This window comes from Drosophila innubila, chromosome X (genome assembly GCF_004354385.1).
Source record: "Drosophila innubila isolate TH190305 chromosome X, UK_Dinn_1.0, whole genome shotgun sequence".
Lineage (NCBI taxonomy): Eukaryota > Metazoa > Arthropoda > Insecta > Diptera > Drosophilidae > Drosophila > Drosophila innubila.
In genome coordinates, this window is record NC_047626.1 from 22017336 (window position 1) to 22036005 (window position 18670).

At 35.1% G+C, this 18670-nt stretch overlaps 1 protein-coding gene across 4 annotated transcripts in view; it reads right to left on the bottom strand.

The window, feature by feature from the left end:
• The window catches only part of LOC117779961 (protein kinase shaggy), a 51455-nt gene that overhangs the window by 3324 nt on the left and 29461 nt on the right, over window positions 1-18670 (bottom strand). For 2 of the 4 annotated variants that reach the window (XM_034616342.1, XM_034616321.1), the window contains 8 exons: window positions 7685-7875; window positions 7534-7617; window positions 6081-6191; window positions 5584-5821; window positions 5312-5505; window positions 3934-4123; window positions 2560-3036; window positions 2131-2433 (listed from right to left, as the gene is read on the bottom strand). In XM_034616342.1, the coding sequence (XP_034472233.1) occupies window positions 2255-2433; window positions 2560-3036; window positions 3934-4123; window positions 5312-5505; window positions 5584-5821; window positions 6081-6191; window positions 7534-7617; window positions 7685-7875 (1664 nt within the window). In that variant the 3' untranslated portion in view covers window positions 2131-2254. Of the gene's footprint in view, window positions 1-849; window positions 919-2130; window positions 2434-2559; window positions 3037-3933; window positions 4124-5311; window positions 5506-5583; window positions 5822-6080; window positions 6192-7533; window positions 7618-7684; window positions 7876-8042; window positions 8163-18670 lie in introns of those variants that run through there. The other 2 variants (XM_034616349.1, XM_034616329.1) reach the window with 2 other exon arrangements.

The window sequence follows — 18670 nt, forward strand, 5'->3', positions numbered from 1 at the left end:
AAAAAGTTTCGAATCATTCAGCAGTTACAGATTGCTGATCCACGGCAGGTAAAAGAGCGAAAACTGATTGAAATTTACCGCTGAATACCCCCCATATTTTGATTTTTACTACACATATTGTAAAAAGAAAATAAAAATAAATAAAAAAAATAGGGAAATTGTTATGCAATGACTTTTGTTTAACTATACATTGGTGTGAGTGTATGTGTGTGTGTATTTTGTTTAGATTATGGGAAGGGTGACAATTCCACAGCGAAAGCTGCCAGTTTTTATATTTGTCAGTTGGTTTTTGTTATAGTTTCTTTATTTATTATAAAAAAAAAAAGATAATTATAATAATCATAATAATAATAATAATAATAAAAACAAGCCATTATTGGCATTAGCAATGACATAACTATTACAGTTATTATTAGTTCTTTTATTTTAGTTTTTAAAATAGTTTTAAATTTTATCTATGTAAAATTTTGAATTACATTTGTTGTTTTTGTTTTTTTTATCTCTTTCTCTTTGTTTTGTTTTATGCATGAGTTTTACATATATTTTATTTGCTATTTTATATGCATTTTTCTTTTTGTTTTTTGATTTTAATGAATTTGCTGCAAATTGCGTTAAATTAATTAATTAATTATGTATTGTGTGTGTGTGTTTGTGTGTATATATCAATGTGTATATAATTATACATTATTTTTTCCAGTTGTAGTATTTGTATTTGCTTTTATTCTGCATTTCCCATTTTTTGTTTTGTTTTTATTTTATTTTTTTTTTTTATTATTGTATACGCCTTTCTCTCAGTGTGTGTGTGTAGGTGTGTTGATTTCTTTTATATATATTTATTAGTATATATATATAAATAAAGATGTATATATATAAATATATATATATATATATATATATGTTACTATTGCCCCTATGAATCTGTAAATAAAACAAAAAGAAACGAAAAAAGAAGAAAACATAAATTAAATTGAATTTACAAAAATCAAATCATAAAACTATAAAATAGAGATAAATATTAAGCTAGCAAATGATACAAGTACTATATAGTTATATACATATATACATATATATATAACAATTCCATCCGACTGTTATATAACGGGACATCTATATATACGATATATAAATATATAAAGAGGAATTGAGGCACAGGGGGAGATCGAACTTCGTTCCATATATATAATATATATAGATCGATTAATAAATGTAAGAATGGCACATGCATTAATGGACAAAAACAAAAGAGTTACCTTCGAAAGACCGAAGTTCCATAAATAATCTTGCAGAGAGCGAAGAACCCTTGTAAATATTAATTACGATATAGTATCATTCCCAAAGAAAAACGTTCACATATTCGAATAATATTTGGTAATGCCCAATTCTTTAGCCATTTTGCAGTTACGTTGATTTTCCCAAAACTAACCTCAAATTTCTAAAATCAGCATTATGGTTATGACATAGTATTTCAATAAAATTCTAGAATGTTACATTAAACCCACTATAGACATTAGTTTCCACAACAATGTTACTTTGCCTTATTTCTTTTTGATATTGTTATCTAAGCTGAGTTCGTCAAATGGTAGGAAGGGAAAATGTGACTATAATTATATGCGATAGATATTACAAGTATCAATTCATATATTATCGATAGTTATTATATCTCGGTTAGACGAACCAAACATGTTTTAATTGATTGGTCGGTTTAAGATTCTATATGTGATTAGAATCACAGGCAGATGAAAATAACTTGTTGGTAGACTATTTCTAGAATAATATAGAATCTATTTATTAGTCATCTATACTTTCCATGATCGATTATGCAAATCACTTGATCAATAAATTATGAAACTAATTGCTCTATCAATGAGAAACTATATAATTCGACTGATTTTGAATAAACATATATTGAAAACTATAGACATGTTTTATTAATTTCTCCTGCAAGTTTATTATATAACAAAAACAAAATGTAGAAGAAGCAACCCAAAAAAAAAAAACAAAATGAAAATGACATAATATGCACGTACAATTAGAGGGGAGAGAAAGAAGCAGCAGGAGGAGGAGAGGAGTATGAAGATAAAGTCGACCCTTAGCGACAGCCAACAACAAGTGAATCAATTCATCAATTAATCAATTCCAAGCCAAGTGAATAACTCATTTATTTGAATAAACAAATATACGATTGTTTGATTATATCAGATGAGTAAGAGTATAAGGTGTGTGTGTGTGTGGTATTTTGCACCAAGAAATTCGCCTAGTTGCGTGTTGCAAATTGCATGTTGTTGCCTCGCATCGGATTCGAGTTCAAATTGAGTTTTTGACTTGACGATTCAATAATAGGTGCTTGGATTTGATCTTGATTTTGATTTTGATCTTGATATTGGATTTGAGCTTGAGCTTTGGTCTTGGCTAGGTTCCTTGAGTGGGGCACAACTAAATAATAAAGAAGCATGCAACCAATTCAGATACAAAGACAGAGAGATAGAGATAGAGAGAGACACAGAGACAGAAACAGAAACAGAGAGTGTTCTGAAGACAGAGAGAGATTGGTTTACTCACCAGTTATGTTGTTGCCACCAGCGTTGCTTGCGGCAATCGCGCCGGCTGCTGTGGCAGCTGCCGCAACACCACCACCGCCACCGCCAGCGCCAGTTGCGGCCGCATTTGATTGCTGCGTATTTGGAGCCGTTGCAGCGGCATTTGGCGCGGCAGTTGCGGTACCGCTGTTGCTGCTGCTACTGTTGATGCCTTGCTGTTGTTGTTGTTGTTGTTGCACGCCACCTGCTGCTGCTGCTGCACCGCCAGCTGCTGTTGTTGCTCCTCCTGCTCCTGCTGCTGCTGCGGCTGCTGATGTTGGCGCCTGCTGCTGTGACTGTGCGGCACCATCCGCGGACGCACCGCTGCCGGTTGAGGAGACGCTGGTGGAGCCACTGGCTGCGGCAGTTGCTGTGCCACCGCCAGCTGAGGCGCGTACTGCTGCATTCTGCAGATGCTTTGGCAACAACTGTGGCACTAAGCTAGGCTGTATCGAGAGCTCTGTAAAAAGTTAAAAAACACATCACATAAATGTCAGTTTTCTTCTGTTTTCTATGAGTAAGATGTGTGCTTATAAAACAAACTATTAGTGATGTCAATTCGCCAATGAAAACATTAATGCCATAGATACAACGGTTATTCAATTCAACATTAACTAACTAACTAACAATTATAGTATCCACATTTAAGTTAATCTGTGTGTCGTAGTTGAACTTCTTTATTTTTTGTGGCATCAGAATGCTAAGAAAACTGAGCTTAAAATTTAAAATTTTTATGTTTACATTTAACATGTATTAACCTAATCTGCATATCAGAATGTCATTTTATTATTTTCTATTTGCTTAAGTATAGTAAAAAAGGCAACTTTAAGCTCTTGTCTTAATTGTTTCTAAAGGTGAAATTTATAAAAAAAATTAATTAAAAAATTTTTCGACTGTTTTTGTCTGTTTTTTTTTTGCTGAATAATTTTTTGCTATGCAAATAAGTATAAAAATGTTGTTTAATTCAATGCAATAGTTATTTTTAAAACATATATCTTGAATTTGGTATTACTCGATACATTAAAAATTGTTTTAAATGTTATATGAATTTCGATTGCGATTAGTTATAACTAGTGTTGTAAAAACATCGATATATCAACTCGTGTAAAATCAAAATCCGTTTCATTAATGTCACTGTGTCTGATAAATATATATATACAGTTAGTCAAGAAAGTATTTGCAAACACCGTATTTGTGTATATTTATAAATGTATTGCATGTTCAACACATCGATGTTTTCACATCACTAGTTATAATATCGGAATTAGCTAACGATTAATTGACGATTGTTTAACAGCACTTCAAGTTGTTGTTGTTGTGGGTGTGTGTGGGTGTGTGTGTTGTTGCTGGCACTTACCATGCTCTGTGAAGTTGAAAAGTGGCGGCATCTCGCGTCCATTGGGCAAAGTGTGATTGCCCTCCATGCGCAGCTCATCGAAGAACGGATGTGCACATGCCTTGAGCGGTGTTATACGTGCGCTGGGCGTGTACTCTAGCAGCTGGGACACCAAGTTGATAGCTTCTGTCGGAGTCCGTATACGGAAAACCTGTTATACACAATAACAAAAACACATACAACAAATTTAATTAGTTTCAGCATTCAATTTCAACTCTGTAACTGCAACTGCAACTGCAGCATCAGAGCTTCAGTGACGATCAATTCTATTTAATTTTTTTTTTTTCTTATTTTTGAAAGGGGAACCCAAGGACACACACGATATCAATATATACATAATATATCAGATTTACGCAAGTATATATTGTATAAGCATTCTTTTTTACAGCAAGTTGGCTGGGACAGAGACGGGGGACAGACAACAAGGCGCGGGGCAAGACGAAAATTGAATTAGAAAACGTGGGAAAACAACAATCAAGTCAAGTCAATGCAAATCATTTCAAATTCATTTCATTTCAATCAATCAATTAAATCAATCAACACTTAAACAATGTATAAAGCTGAAGCTTGCTGAGTGGAAACGACGTAAAGCTATGAGTCTTAACTGTTATACAACAAATTCGTGTTGTTGCTGTACGACTGACCAAATTCGATACCAACTGTTATACAGTCAGTAAGAATGGCATATAGCTAAATGGTGATAAATCGATCGTACAACACTGCTTTACAACTGTCATACGACGGTTATACGACTGTTATACAAATATGCATATGAACAATTTAAGCATCTGCCGCAAACAGCATAAAAGCATTTGTTTAATTTTATACGATTTTTTTTTTTTTTTTTTTTTGGAAAAGCAAATTTTTAAATTGTTTTTTTGTTTTTTTTTTTTTTGGTTTCATTTTGGCTTACTCTCAATTGTTGTTTCTGGTTTAGGGCGTTTGGAAATTGGGTGCGTTCGAGTAGTGACTGCAACGAATTGTTATTTACACTTCAATTACGATTTTAAAATAAATACACGATTAAGAGAGAGAGAGAGAGACAGAGAGAGAGAGGGAGAAAAAGTGAGCGAGAAAGTGATTGAGAACGAGAGAGACGACTATAAGCAATAATTGTTATACGACATTCGTACAGTTAGTGACAAAAGGATATTCAATTCATAAGGGCAGCGCTTTCAAAGTGATATGAGAGCGAATCGCTGAGAATATCGCCAGGAGAATGTTGGTGTTGTATAACGCGTTGTATTGTATTGTATTGTATTGATAATCGATCAAATTTGGGGTGGTGTGGACGAATTCCGTATACTATATGTGTAGTCCCGTCCATACACAAACTTACTTTTTGCCATGGATGACTCTTAATCTGTGGAAATTTGAATTCCGTATAGTTTGGATTCATTTCGCGTATTTGTTCTCTTGTCGGTGTGCCCAAAACTTTGATAACTTCGACCAGCTGATCGACACCCGAATCACCCGGAAATATTGGCTGTCCCAGCAGCAGTTCGGCAAGCACACAACCGGCGCTCCATACATCTAAAGCGATAGAGATAGAGAGAAAAAGAGAAGGAGGTTTAGCTTTTAAATTATTTATTTGTATATTTATTGATTTACCAATTTTAGTTGTATAGTTGATGGCGCCAAATATGAGCTCGGGTGCCCGATAATATCGGGAGCAGATATACGATACATTTGGCTCGCCGTGTAACAACTGCTTGGCACTACCAAAGTCACATAACTTGAGTACGGCCGTTTCAGGGTCGAGCAGCAGATTCTGCGGCTTGATATCACGATGGCAAATGCCCAGCGAATGGATATAGGCCAAGCTTCTGAACAATTGATACATGTAGAGCTAAATACAGATAATTGACAGATATTAGAATTTATAATTATTAGATTATCATTCAAATACCAGGGATGGGCAGCCAAGTAAAATTTACAAAAAAAAAAAAACACCTTCAATAACATTAGCAATTTTGTTTTGTTTGTTTTTAACATCAACTATTTGTGTGTTTTGTTTGTTTGTTTGTTTGTTTGTTTTTCGTGTTAGTTATTGGCTGCCCACCTTTGGATTTGTATTTATATCGATTTAAGTTTCGATTCAAACTCACCCGTATAAAGTTGATTGGTATCGTTTGCTTGGTTTTGGCATATTGACGTGCCACTTTGTATACAGTTTCTGGTATATATTCGAGGACTAAATTCAAAAATACTTCATCACGCTATAAATGTGAAAAAAAATAAATATTAATAATGTTTTTTTATTCATTTATTTATAGATTTATAAATATATATATATTTCTTGTTTTATGATGAGAGATCAGGCGAGCTCTGCAAACTGCAAATGCGGGAATTTAAATTGATTTATTTTTATTTCTTTTGTCGGCTTTAGCATGCGCGATTAACAACTTTTGACGATGACGATTGCGATAGACGATAACGATCAGCTTTACTTCCACTAAGTTCTTAACTAGCCAGCTAGCCATAATGAAGTTTTTTTTTCTTTTTTAATCTAGGAGGGGTTATGAATTTTTGCATATTTTTTTGGGCTTTTGAGAAAGGGAGTTAAAAAATAGGGGGTGGACGTGGTGCTAAAAAAAAAAACCAAAAAAAAAAATAACATGCACACGCATTGGCCTTGTTCTCTTCTTGCTAGCATGCTGATTCTTATACTTTTCGCCACATCGCAAAGTAACGGATATAGAAAGAGATATTTTTATATATATTGATGTATATAGTAGAAGAGACAGACAGAGAGAAAGAGAGAGACAGAGAAAAGAGAGCGATAAACGCATGAGAGCGAGCGTAATGTGCGAAATTTGAGAGAGAGTGTGAGCGAGAGAGAGAGAGAGAGGGAACAATCTCACCTCTCTCTCTCGCTTTGCATTTTTTCGATACCTGCGGCTTGAGCACAGCGGCTAAAATGCCCAAATCGATGGGAAACTCGGCCAACTATGTAAAATAATATATAATAATAATCATAATAATAATAACAACAATTATAATTATAATAATAAAATTAAGAAAATCAATTTGAAATTGTCTTTAAACTTTGTTTGGGGAAAAGCTTCTGCTGGGCGCTCGGATCGTAATGAGATCGTATAAAACGCCTCTAGAGATCATATAGAAATCATAGAAATATAAATATTTTGCTCGTAAAGAGATCATAGCGATATCGTTAAGAATTAGCTAAGTTTCGTATAAATACATATCGATAAGAAACCTGTAATAGATTTAACAGAGATCGTTTAGAATATGTCAAAAGATTACCTGTAGATCGCTATATATAAGATATATATAGAGATCGTACAGAGATTGCCATTAGATGGTAAAGAGATCGTTAAAGTATTCTTTGAAAATCGTATATCGATCGTCTTTATATCATAAGATTATCAATAGATCGTAAAGAGATCGCATATAAATCACTATCGAGATCGTCCATATATAGATCGTATAAAGATTGTCTACACATAGATTTGCTTAGAAATTGTATAAATATTTTATATATAATTATAAAAAGATCATCTGCACATGTATGCGTATAGTTAATTATATGTCTCTTACCTTTTCACCACTCGAATAGAAAAAGTATAAAAGTTTTACAATATTACAATGCTCCAACCTGCGCATTATTTGCAATTCACGATTCTGTAAAAAGAGTGAGAAACCATATATATTTGAATATTTATGAGAATAAAAGATATCGGGGACTCACCTTAAATCGTCTGTCTTGTAAAACTTTTTTGATTGCAACCAATTCGCCGGTATCGCAGAGTTTCGCCTGAAAGACGACACCAAAGCTGCCATTGCCGATGACTTTTGTATCTGTATAGGAAACTTCTTGAACCCGATCGGTGCCTTGGCCGGGCGTTGCAACGACTGTTGTAATTTTGGAACCATCACGACCTGGGAAAATGTGAAAAGAAAAATTATCAATAAATAATTCATAATCATGATCAAAGTTCAGATTTTAGAGCTTATATAAATGGAGTTGAGAGCTGTACACACTTTTATTGTAAACAAAAGTTAGATAGATAGTTTTTACCCCCTTGCTGATCGATAGGTTGTAATACCTGTTGTTTCCCAAGCGCCCTCTAGTTTCTCCTTGCTTCTATCGACCTCCTTTGGAATGGACAATGCGACGCTATGTTCGGGCCACAAATCATTCAATTTGCCGATCAATTGTTTCATGCCTAAGGCAGCAATAGATCATTTGTTTTTCGCATCAATAGCAGATCAGAGAGAAAGAGAGAGAGAGAGAATGTAAGCTTGAGAGTGAACGACTGAGAGAGAGTAAGAGGGAGGGCAGAAAGAAACACTTGGAAGGGGGAAACGTAGAGAGCGAGCTCGTGATTTTGGTAACATGATTTTTATCTTTATATATTTATCAATTCCATATTTGTCGTCATTTTAGAATTAACATCTTGTTGGTTTATAACATATCCACATTGTCTTCCTTTTCATTATCTTCTTCAATATTTTGACCATCTTTATTTTCTTTGAATTTATCTTTTGGGTTTTTTCTTTCAATATTCCTTTTAATCATTTAATTTTTGTCTTGATGTTCCTTGTCTGTCTTTTTTGTATTTACCTGCACCATATTTCTTATTTTTTTTTTTTAATATTGTCTGCATATTAAATTGGCCTTATTTATTTTTTTTTTTTGTCTTTTATCCCAATTTTTAGTTAGTCCACGTCATAGTATCCATCTGTAGATTTATCTTTTTTATAGTTTATTGAACACAAGCCTTGTCTTTATTTTGTTTATCTTTCTTTTTATCTCCTTAATTTTCGTCTTTAAATTTGAAGAATTTTATTTTTAAACTCTCATATTTTTTTACGTTGTAGGATCCAATCCTTGTTTTTATTAAGTTGAGCATCATAATAAATTTATAATTATTTGTATATCCGGTATGCTCTTTATCTTTTTATAGTTTGTTAACGTCGATACTCATTGCTAGTTCATCTCTACGCTTATCTTCTTTGTAAACTTTTTTACATTTATTTTATAGTTTGTTTATGTCGTTGAATTCAATCCTTGTCTATATATTCCACAGTGTTATTTTTAAAATACTTTTTTTTATTTTGTAAATAGCAGATTGTTTACGTCGTTGGATCCTTTTTCGAATTCACCTGCCTTTCCCTCCGTCAGCTGCTAGTGACGAAGAAAAAGGGCGGGCCGGGGCGTGACGGCGCTGCTTTAGGTCTTGAAGCGATCGTCCCAATGGCAATCGCGCTGTCTATAGAGGAATCGAATTTTTATTCTTTTTTTATTTTTATTTGATTTTATTGCATTTATAATTAATTTTGGCATTAGCACAACTTTCGACGTGGCAGCAGCGGCAGCAGAGCAGCCGCAGCAGCTGCTGTGCCCCATCTGCCATACAAGACGAGACGAGATGAGATGAGGACGGGTTGACATGAGGGAAGAGACGAAGAGGCGTTGCGAGGTAATTTAATGGGCGTGGCGTTGCTATGTGAGGTTGAGGTGGAGGTCAATGCAACATAGCCAGCCACAAATCAGTTGCAAATTGTGAATGCAATTGGAGTCTCAAAGTGTGAGGCAGGAAAATTGAGGGAACAGGAGCGCAGGTATCAAGGAGGGGAGCGTGGGTAGGCATTAAAAGATAGTAGGTAGTTTTGGCTAATCGCTTGTACTTGGATCCTTGTATTGCTTGCCCCCCAATGATAAGCCAGAGCTGCGCGTCTGCAACTTTGGCTTCTTGAGGGCGGCCAATAGGGATGCCGATGTTGAGGCGCCTCCAGAATTGGCTGCAATTGTTGCTGTTGTTGTGGTTGTTGCAGTTGCTTTAGCTGTTGCTTTTGCTGTTGACACCATTGTTTTGCCATTGGCCGGACGACGTTCTTTGCGGCCTTTCGATGTTGTTGTTGTTGTGGTTGTGGTTGTCGTACTTTTCGACGTCGAAGATGATGATGTTGACGATGTTGAAGATGAGGAAGCGGCGCTGGAGCTTGAGGTTGATGATGTTGTTGCCTCCGAGGATGATGAGTTATCGCTGCTGCTGGACTTTGTCTTTGATTCGGAATCACTAGAGTTGCTCGATGAATCGCCTTTCAATTGTTTACCCTTGGTGGTGCTACCTGCACCTGCTCCAACTCCTGCTCCTGCTCCTAATCCCGTTGCCAATCCCAGTTCCGTGTTGGGCAACGATGAATGACGTTTAATCTTTGATTTGGCTTTACATTTGACTTTCGATTGTGGCTTGCGTGGCGGCATCGGTGTCCAAGGTCGACTGGTGCTGGCTGCCGCAGCGGCTGCTGCTTCATGTGCTGCACGCACCGCCTCAATTTCCGCAATTGGGGCATTGTAGAAATGCCTGGATGTCAAGTCGAGTTTGGGATTCGATGTCGATGTCGATGATGAATTGATGTTGCCACTGCCACTGCCACTGATGGTGGTGTTGGTGTTGATTGGTAGACAGGCAGCAGCTGGTGCACTACCTGGTGCCGTACTAATTTCATTTGCACCATCCGATTCGCTTGCATCATTGATGGTGGTGCGTTTCTTGCGACGCACCACACGCACCACCTTACGGAGGCGACTCGGCACCGGTGTCTTCTCCACTTTGATGCCAATCAAACAATTTAAGAGGCAAGCCGGCCAGTTGGGTCTCTAGTTGCTTTGGTGGTTTAGTGGTTGAGTGGTGCTGCCACGGTGGTTTCAGGCTTTGGCCTAGTTGTGTGTGTGGTGCTTCTATTTTTTTTTTCTTTTTTCTTTTTTTTGCAGCGCGCGTGTGCGTTTTATTTTTTGCCCACTTGACCAACTTTTCTCGCGGACGTTTGACGTTTAACGAATCACAATCAAACGAAAAAAACGATCGATCTCCGACTCAATTCGATCGATCTTCAAATAGATAACAATACAAAAAAAAAATGCACAGCAAAGATTTACAAAAAAAAAAAAACACACAATATAGAAATAGAAAGCAAACAACAACAACAACACCACCACCACAAAAGAAATCAAATTAAATCCCCCGCGATCGCGTCTTAACTTAGATCTATCTAACTATATATCTCCCGATATAATTATATATGTATGTATAGAGAAAATTATTCAAAAAAAAAAAACAAAAGCAATTATTTGTCGATCTGAGAGTTCCGATCTGCGACGATGCGATCGCTCGAACTTCCGTTGCACAATTGGCCCAAAAGCTGCTTTCTTGTTTGGCTCGAAGCAACAAAACTTGGCGAGGACACGACGCGATGCGACGACGTCGACGACAGTGACAACCGAACGACGACAGCAACAGCAACAACAACAAAAGCAAAAACCACAAGTCGATCAATGTACGAATCTACAATCTACCAATTCAACGTTCCACAATCAAAATCTATAATCCACACTGAGAATCAGCTTTTCAATGTTTTACGTTCCATGTTCCACAGCCCAATCCACACAGAGAATAAGCTGTTACACGTTCTACGTTCCACGATCCACGATCCACAATCCACACCATCAGCTGATTCAGTCCTATAAAGCCGCTGACCGCACGCACGCGACTGTGACGCGTTTTAAAACGCGCTCGCGTTTCTTTTCGTATATGTTTATTTTGACAATAGTCTGCTCATGAAAATTTCATATGTTTTGTTTCTATCAGTTTTTTGTTCTTCTCATTTTGTTGCATTTATTTATTTAATATTTTGTTGTTGCAAATTTAATTGCAGGAAAATTGCAAGCATGAAGCGAGATGCCAAAAAGAACATGCAAAGACGATTAGACGAAAGGCAGACAGAAAAGGTTGATGAAGGGGCAGAGAACGAGGGAGAGAGAGAAAGAGAGAGTCGGGGGGACAGGTGTATCAGACTTGGACTCGAGACGTAGATGGACCATGCCCCAAAGCGATGGACAGACAACGATGAGCAGCAACCAAGCGCAGCCAAGCATACGACAGATGATCTAACCTCAATCTTAACCCCCTTCCCCCACACCACCCCACTGACAACTCAATGCAATGGAGAGAGAGAGAGAGAGAAAGAGAAAAAAAACTGTCGGCAATCAAAGGATACTCTTGCTAGAAATGAAATGCAATTTATTTTATTCTAATGAATCAATTAAAATTAAAAAATAAAGTACAAAAAAAAAAAAAAATAATACGAAAGGAGGCCAAGAAAAATGTGGCATACATGGCATTGGAATAGTTTGCGTTGCGGGGCGCCACCAAAAATGTTGGCATACAAAATGCCTAAGTACACAGAGACGACAATTAAACAACAATTAACCCAATCTGCTTATCTTAATATTAACTCAAATTTTTTTTGGTAATTCCCATCGTTTTGGGTTCTTTGTCAAGCACTAAATTTTTATTTTATTAAAACTTATGCTTTCAGAAATAGCGAAAAATGACAACACTTGTAGAGTTTTAAAAGATAATTAATTAATTAATTAAAAAAAATACATTGAAATGTTATCAGTTTTATTTTTATGCAGCTATGTATGTTACAAATAATCATTATTGAATTATATATAAACATTTTAGTAATGATTTCAGCACTCGAAATCAATTTTATGACTTCAGACTTTCTTCTCTCATATTTTTTACTAAATAAAATACCTATCAACCTAGGTAAAATTTTTAAAAATAATTTATTGAAAACACACACAATAAATTCTTGGAAAGTAATGCATTTTGTGTATACATTTTGAATGTTTGGAACTCTATTTTGTGCAAAATATAGAATTTTGTTGCGACCCTATAAAGAATTGTTTATTGAATTTTGTTAAAGTGAATATTGCAATAAAAGAGTGGAGTATAAAAGAGTATTTGATATTTTTATTTCCATTCTTCACTTTTACTACAAAGTACGGTCACCCTAGGTAGACTTTCAAAAGAAATTCGTTTTTTAATAGGAAATACTAACGTAAGCAAATATATTCATAGGAATGTGTGGTATACATATGTAGTATATGGAACCCCCATATATCATCATGTCGATAAAATTTTCAAATGCATGTTCATGCCGCTTGCATATATGTTTTTTATATATACATATATATTTATTTTTTTTGGCCTATGTGGAAAATTAATCAAATTATCAACAGCAAATACGAGAACTGTCTGCTGTCCCTTGAATTTCTTCTCTGCCTTCCACGTCTCTTTCTTTCATTCTTTCTTTGTGTATGTAAAACATTAATTTTCCCGCTTTTGAGCTGTAAACATTGTAAAATAACACGCAGTCATGGGTGGGTGTGACAACAGGGGTATCAAATGAAGCACAGGGGTGGTAGGGAGGGAGGAATACGATGGCGTTGTCAAAATAGAAAACCAATTTTTTGTTTTGTAAAATTCGAATTTTTTTTTTTGTGGCGACGGAAAAACTAATCGATATACAAGCACAGTTGGCAACCATAAGAACTGCGCTCGCGAGACCTAATGGCGGAGCCCGAGAGGGAGAGGTGCCAGCAGCACAAGAGAGGGGGAAATAGAGTGAGAAAGAGAGAGAGAGAGAGACACAGCCGAAATGCGACGGCAGTGGGAGCATAGAGAGGGAAAGAGAGAAGACAGCGTTGGGGAGGGGAAAATAGGAGAAGGAGAATTGAGTAAATCGAAACCAAAAACTTTATTGTTTCCTTCTCTCCTTGCCATCGCTTCTTATTACTTAATATTCACAAGTGGCATAAACACATTCACCGGTTGCCGACTCACCGCTAAGGCTGGGAGGCAAGTGGGGCAGAGGCGCAGTATAATCGGGGGTAGTGGTAGGGGTAGGGGGTAAAGGGAATAGCGGAAGCAGCGGGCATTTTCATGTAATCAGTTAAAAAGAAAATTTTTTGAACGTTTCCAAAATTAACTTACGCGTTCAGTCATGCAATATATCCTGCAGTCTTAATTTCAAATAGAGTATGTTTGACTTGTACTAAAGTATGCAACATATTTGCATTTTTTAATGAGCATCATAAAAAGAACATATATGTACATTCCAGAGACTGGAGAGTAAGTAAATATGCAACGGAGAGGGCATAAACTAGTCGTTTACTTTACAAAATGAAAATTTGTCAAGAGCTTATAAATCAAGCTTGTGTCAAGTTAAATTTTAAGTATACTCAATAACATAAATAAATTGAATTCGAATTATGGTTATCGTTATTGTTATCGATTTTTGATATTCGTTCAAGACAAGAGCTTAAAAGTCACAGGCGAATATAATGCACATATTTGCATATGTATGTTATGTAATACATGTCAACTATTTATAGTAATCGTCATCGTCATCGCTTTTGCTATCGTCATTGACAATCGTTCATCGATTAGGCTATTGAATTGTATTTCGATCTTTCCCGGCTACCAGCCAAAATCGCAAGAAATGTGCTTAAAAAAACACATTTTTTTGGCAACTGCAATAGGCTAATGGGCGATATGAAGGAGAAGGGGGCTCGGGCGGGGGTGGATCTGTGGTGTGCAGGTAGTATAGGTATAATAGGTATGATAATGGCACGCGGTAAGATCACGAGATGACTTGACCGCAGGCAAAGGCAAAAGTTTCTTCTTTATTTTGCTTGGCACGATCTCTTTGCAACCACCCAACCACCCACTTCAACCCATCAGTCAACAGCTCTCGTGGGTGAACGCAGTCACCACTTTGCATCCACAATCGGGGGAATTTCTTCAAGAGTCAGTCTTCAATTCACAGAAATCATACTCTATTCTTGTCTTGATTTTATAGAAATTCTTTAAGGTCTTTTTACAATGCAAAAACTTTCCATAAAAAATATTGTTTATTTAACTTTGACAATTTCTCGACTGCACGCACTCTATCTTTCTCTCTTTCTCTCACCCTCTCTCTCTCGCTCTCTACCTCTCATTCTTTCCCTTGCTCTCTTTTCAAACGTATTCTTATACTGTGTTTGCTTTTTAGCGTTGCATACTTTTAGGTGCCAAAAAGAAGCCGCAAAAGTGAAGGCGAGCCCCGCAATGCAATTGCATAAATGAAGGAGGTTCGAATGGAAGCCATTTTGTTAAGGAATCGATAACAAATGTGAAGCATAGAAAGAGAGCGAGAGAGCGGTTCTCTTTTTCAGGCTCTGACGACAGCTGCTCAAACAGAGCGCAACAGTTTTCAAGTGTATCAAAAGAAACAACAAAAGTCAAAAACCATGACGTCAAGTCCAAGTTTATATACGTTTTAATATAATTTGCAAAAGAGAATTACTTTTACGGTTTGAATTGGCTGTAATGCACTTGCAAATGTTAAAATTTAAGTTTAACAAGTGAAAGAGAGCATAAAGAAATTGAATTATTAATTTTTACTAATCTTGAACAATTGGTCAACCTATCATCATGTTTTCAAATAATTTCAATTTTAACATTTTTTTTTAGTAATTAAAAGCTAAGAATTATTTTTAAGAGAAACAAACAAACTAAAAACTAATTATTATGAAATTTCGATTGATGTTATCTTTTTATTTTAAGTGGTATATAGTGAGTAGTAAAAGCAAGATGCCAGCTGATCAAAGGCAGAGGATTGTCAAATAAATTAACTTTTGAATACTTATTTCTTTTGAGTTTATTTTATTGTCTGAATTTTTGTGTGTGTTTATTTTATTTCATTTTTCTTATAGATCTTTGTTTAGTTTGTATTTATTTAGTACAGTATTGCCTCGCTAAGAGCAAGTTGAATAAATATAAATATTTAACTCATTTGCTTAATTATTTGAATGCATAATTGTTGTTATTTTTTGCGCTGATTAGAATAAATATTTAAGCAACTCAATTGCGAGACAACTATATTAGTTCTGTAATTCTTTCTCTCTCAATATTTCTCTCTCTCATTCTCTGTCTCATTATTTTTTTTTGATCGCATGATTAGCTTATTTTTTTCAGAGTTTAGTTCCGTTGATCACTGTCAAAACAGCTGTATCACCTCTGCTTCTGCTTCTGCTTCACCTTCCTCTACTCTTCAACCTGATCCTAACAGTATCAGTCAGCAACAACAGACAGCGTTGTCGTTATCGTTCGCGCCCCCAGCAAATTTGAAATCCAATCAAACGAAATCAAAAATCAAAATCAAGAATGAAAGGTTATGCTTCGAACGCCGCACAGTGGGACAATCATATCTTTTGAAACAATAAAGATATTTCAAAAATTTTAAAAGCATTTGATAAAAAAGCTTTAACTTGAGTGCTTGCACTGCGATAATGACCCACTGGTTGATTTTGGGTTTTCGGTCAAAGTTAAAAAATATTTTCAGTGCATTGTTTACAGGTAAAATAAAAAAAAATCATTTATTTTTGGCCAAAATATAAATTTTAATCTTTTTTATCCTTTTAACAGCATTGTTTAATTATATAAAAAAAGTTTTATTACGCTTATTACGTGTCAAATTTTTGTTATCTTCTATTAAAGTTGAAAAAATAGACCAATTTTAGTGCTTTTTTTAAACATTGCTGGGATAAAAAGTAAACAAATGAAGAAGCTAATTTCGACAGAATTTTATTAGAAATGAACCTAAATTTCATATAAAAAACATAAAGATCGGTCGTATAACTTGTCAACAAATCAGTTTTAAAGTTTGCATTTTTAGTAAAATTTGCACATTTGTGCGCGCACTGAAAAATGAGTGAACTTTGAGAGGCTTTCCGCCCACAATTTTACTTTTTCAATCGTTTGCATCGAAAAAAATTATTTTTGTACCGCCTTTCCGCCCTAATGTCCCACTGTGCGCCAATGCCTTTTATACCATTTTTGACTAAACGATGAGTCTCTAATACATAAATATCTCTAGATAGGAAAGTTAATAATTTTATGTTTCATTTTTAAACAATCATTCCTATGGTAGCTATAAGATTTGTCTAGTAAGTCGACTACTTTAAATAGAAACAGACGGAGGGAATGGGTTTTCAAGATTTGCAAATCAGTCTAAATGAAGAGTATATCAAATGTAAGTTATGAAATGTTCCACATTTTCTGCATCATTAAATCAAAAATCGTGTTTTTTGAGTTATGACAGTCTTGAAATAAATAAGTGATATATATTTTAAAGAGGTTTGCCATGCCTTCTTCAAATGCGTTACACACTTGACAAAATTATAATTTTCTGCAAGAAAAAAATAAAAATAAAAACATGAAAAGCCTACAAAAACAAGTTGATAAATATTTTCAAAAGTTTAGCGTGAGAGGTGCAGGGGGAAGTGGCGGCAAAACAACAGCTGTCAACACTGAGGCACGCCTCCAATTTGCTATATCTATGTATACATACATATAATCTATATATAGTATAAAGCCTATCTATATGTTAAATGTTTGTACTTAGAGTATCTTCGCCTTGTGTGTGCATTATTTTTGAACAACATTTTATTTTATGAGCAGAGCGCGTGACTATCAAAAAAACAACAAGAAAACAGAAAACAAACAGAGGAAAGATGAAACATCTACTTTTGTCAATCTACGAAAGTAAGAAGAAGTAGAATTATATGGCTACCATATAATTATAATAATAATAACATCAACATCATTCACGACTTAACGCCCTGCTAAGCTGATAACCTGAACATGCAGTCGCATCATTCGTGCCGTTTCTTCTTATCACTTGGAATCTTCGTATGCGAACAAAGGGAGGCCCCCAACAACTGGGGGAGGGGGCCTGTACTTTAATTATAGGTATTACTACCAAGTACTTATAAAACAGACGATCACTTACCAGCCCATATACTAAGTGAGGGTTCAACTATTTATAAATTATTGTTTGCTCGGCTTACGACACCTCATAGAATCATCCAAATTAATACCCCTCCCCCCCACACTTTAGTATATTTAAATTAGTCTGTAAGCACTAATCTAAAGGAATTCACATTATTTTTCCATAAAACATTTAATCTATTATACTATTTACTAGTGATGTGAAAACATCGATGTTAATCGCGTGTATCGACTTTTGAACACACAATATATTTCTAAAAATACACATGTATATATATTTACAGGACACAAGTCGATATATCGATGTATTGATGTTTTTTACATTACTACTATTTATGTTACATTTCCCATTTTGTTTCCTCATGTCATATTTAAAACAAATCTTTTTGTTTTCAAAATTTTCATTAATTTGCATTATTTATATTTTCACAATTATTTGCATGTGTTCCATTTCTTCACGTTCCATTTTATTGCATATAACTTACTTATAATAATTTTTCCTATAGATTTATTTTTTCTGTAAAAATAAATAATGTATTTTTTTCTCATTCCATTTTATTTCCTCTCAGTTTGTTTCACGTTTTAAGGCCCGTATCGAGTAGAGCAGAAAACGTTTTGGTAGGTCTAAACTCCATATAAAAATGTCGGTGCCGTACAGAGAACAAGAAGAATTTGAAAACTATTCCATAGTTTCTGGTCTACTCGAAACTGGCCTTTGCTCTATAAATTCCATTGAATTCTGCAGTTTTTGGCACATCATTATTTGTTCTATTGCATTTCATTGCTAACTTAGACTTTACATACTTTTGTTACCCCATAAAGTTTCGTATCTCCATTAATATTATGGAGATCCTACCATATTATTTAAAGCATCATAAAAAATCTAAATAAATGCCATTCATTTTTTGTTAGGCTCTTCGTGTTTCATTCCATTTTATTTCGCTTTTAATCTCTAGTATTACAGCTATGGTGTGTGTGTTTTTGCAGGAGAATTGTCGCCAAGTGAAAATTTCCGTCCATAAAATGCGAAAAATTTATATGCC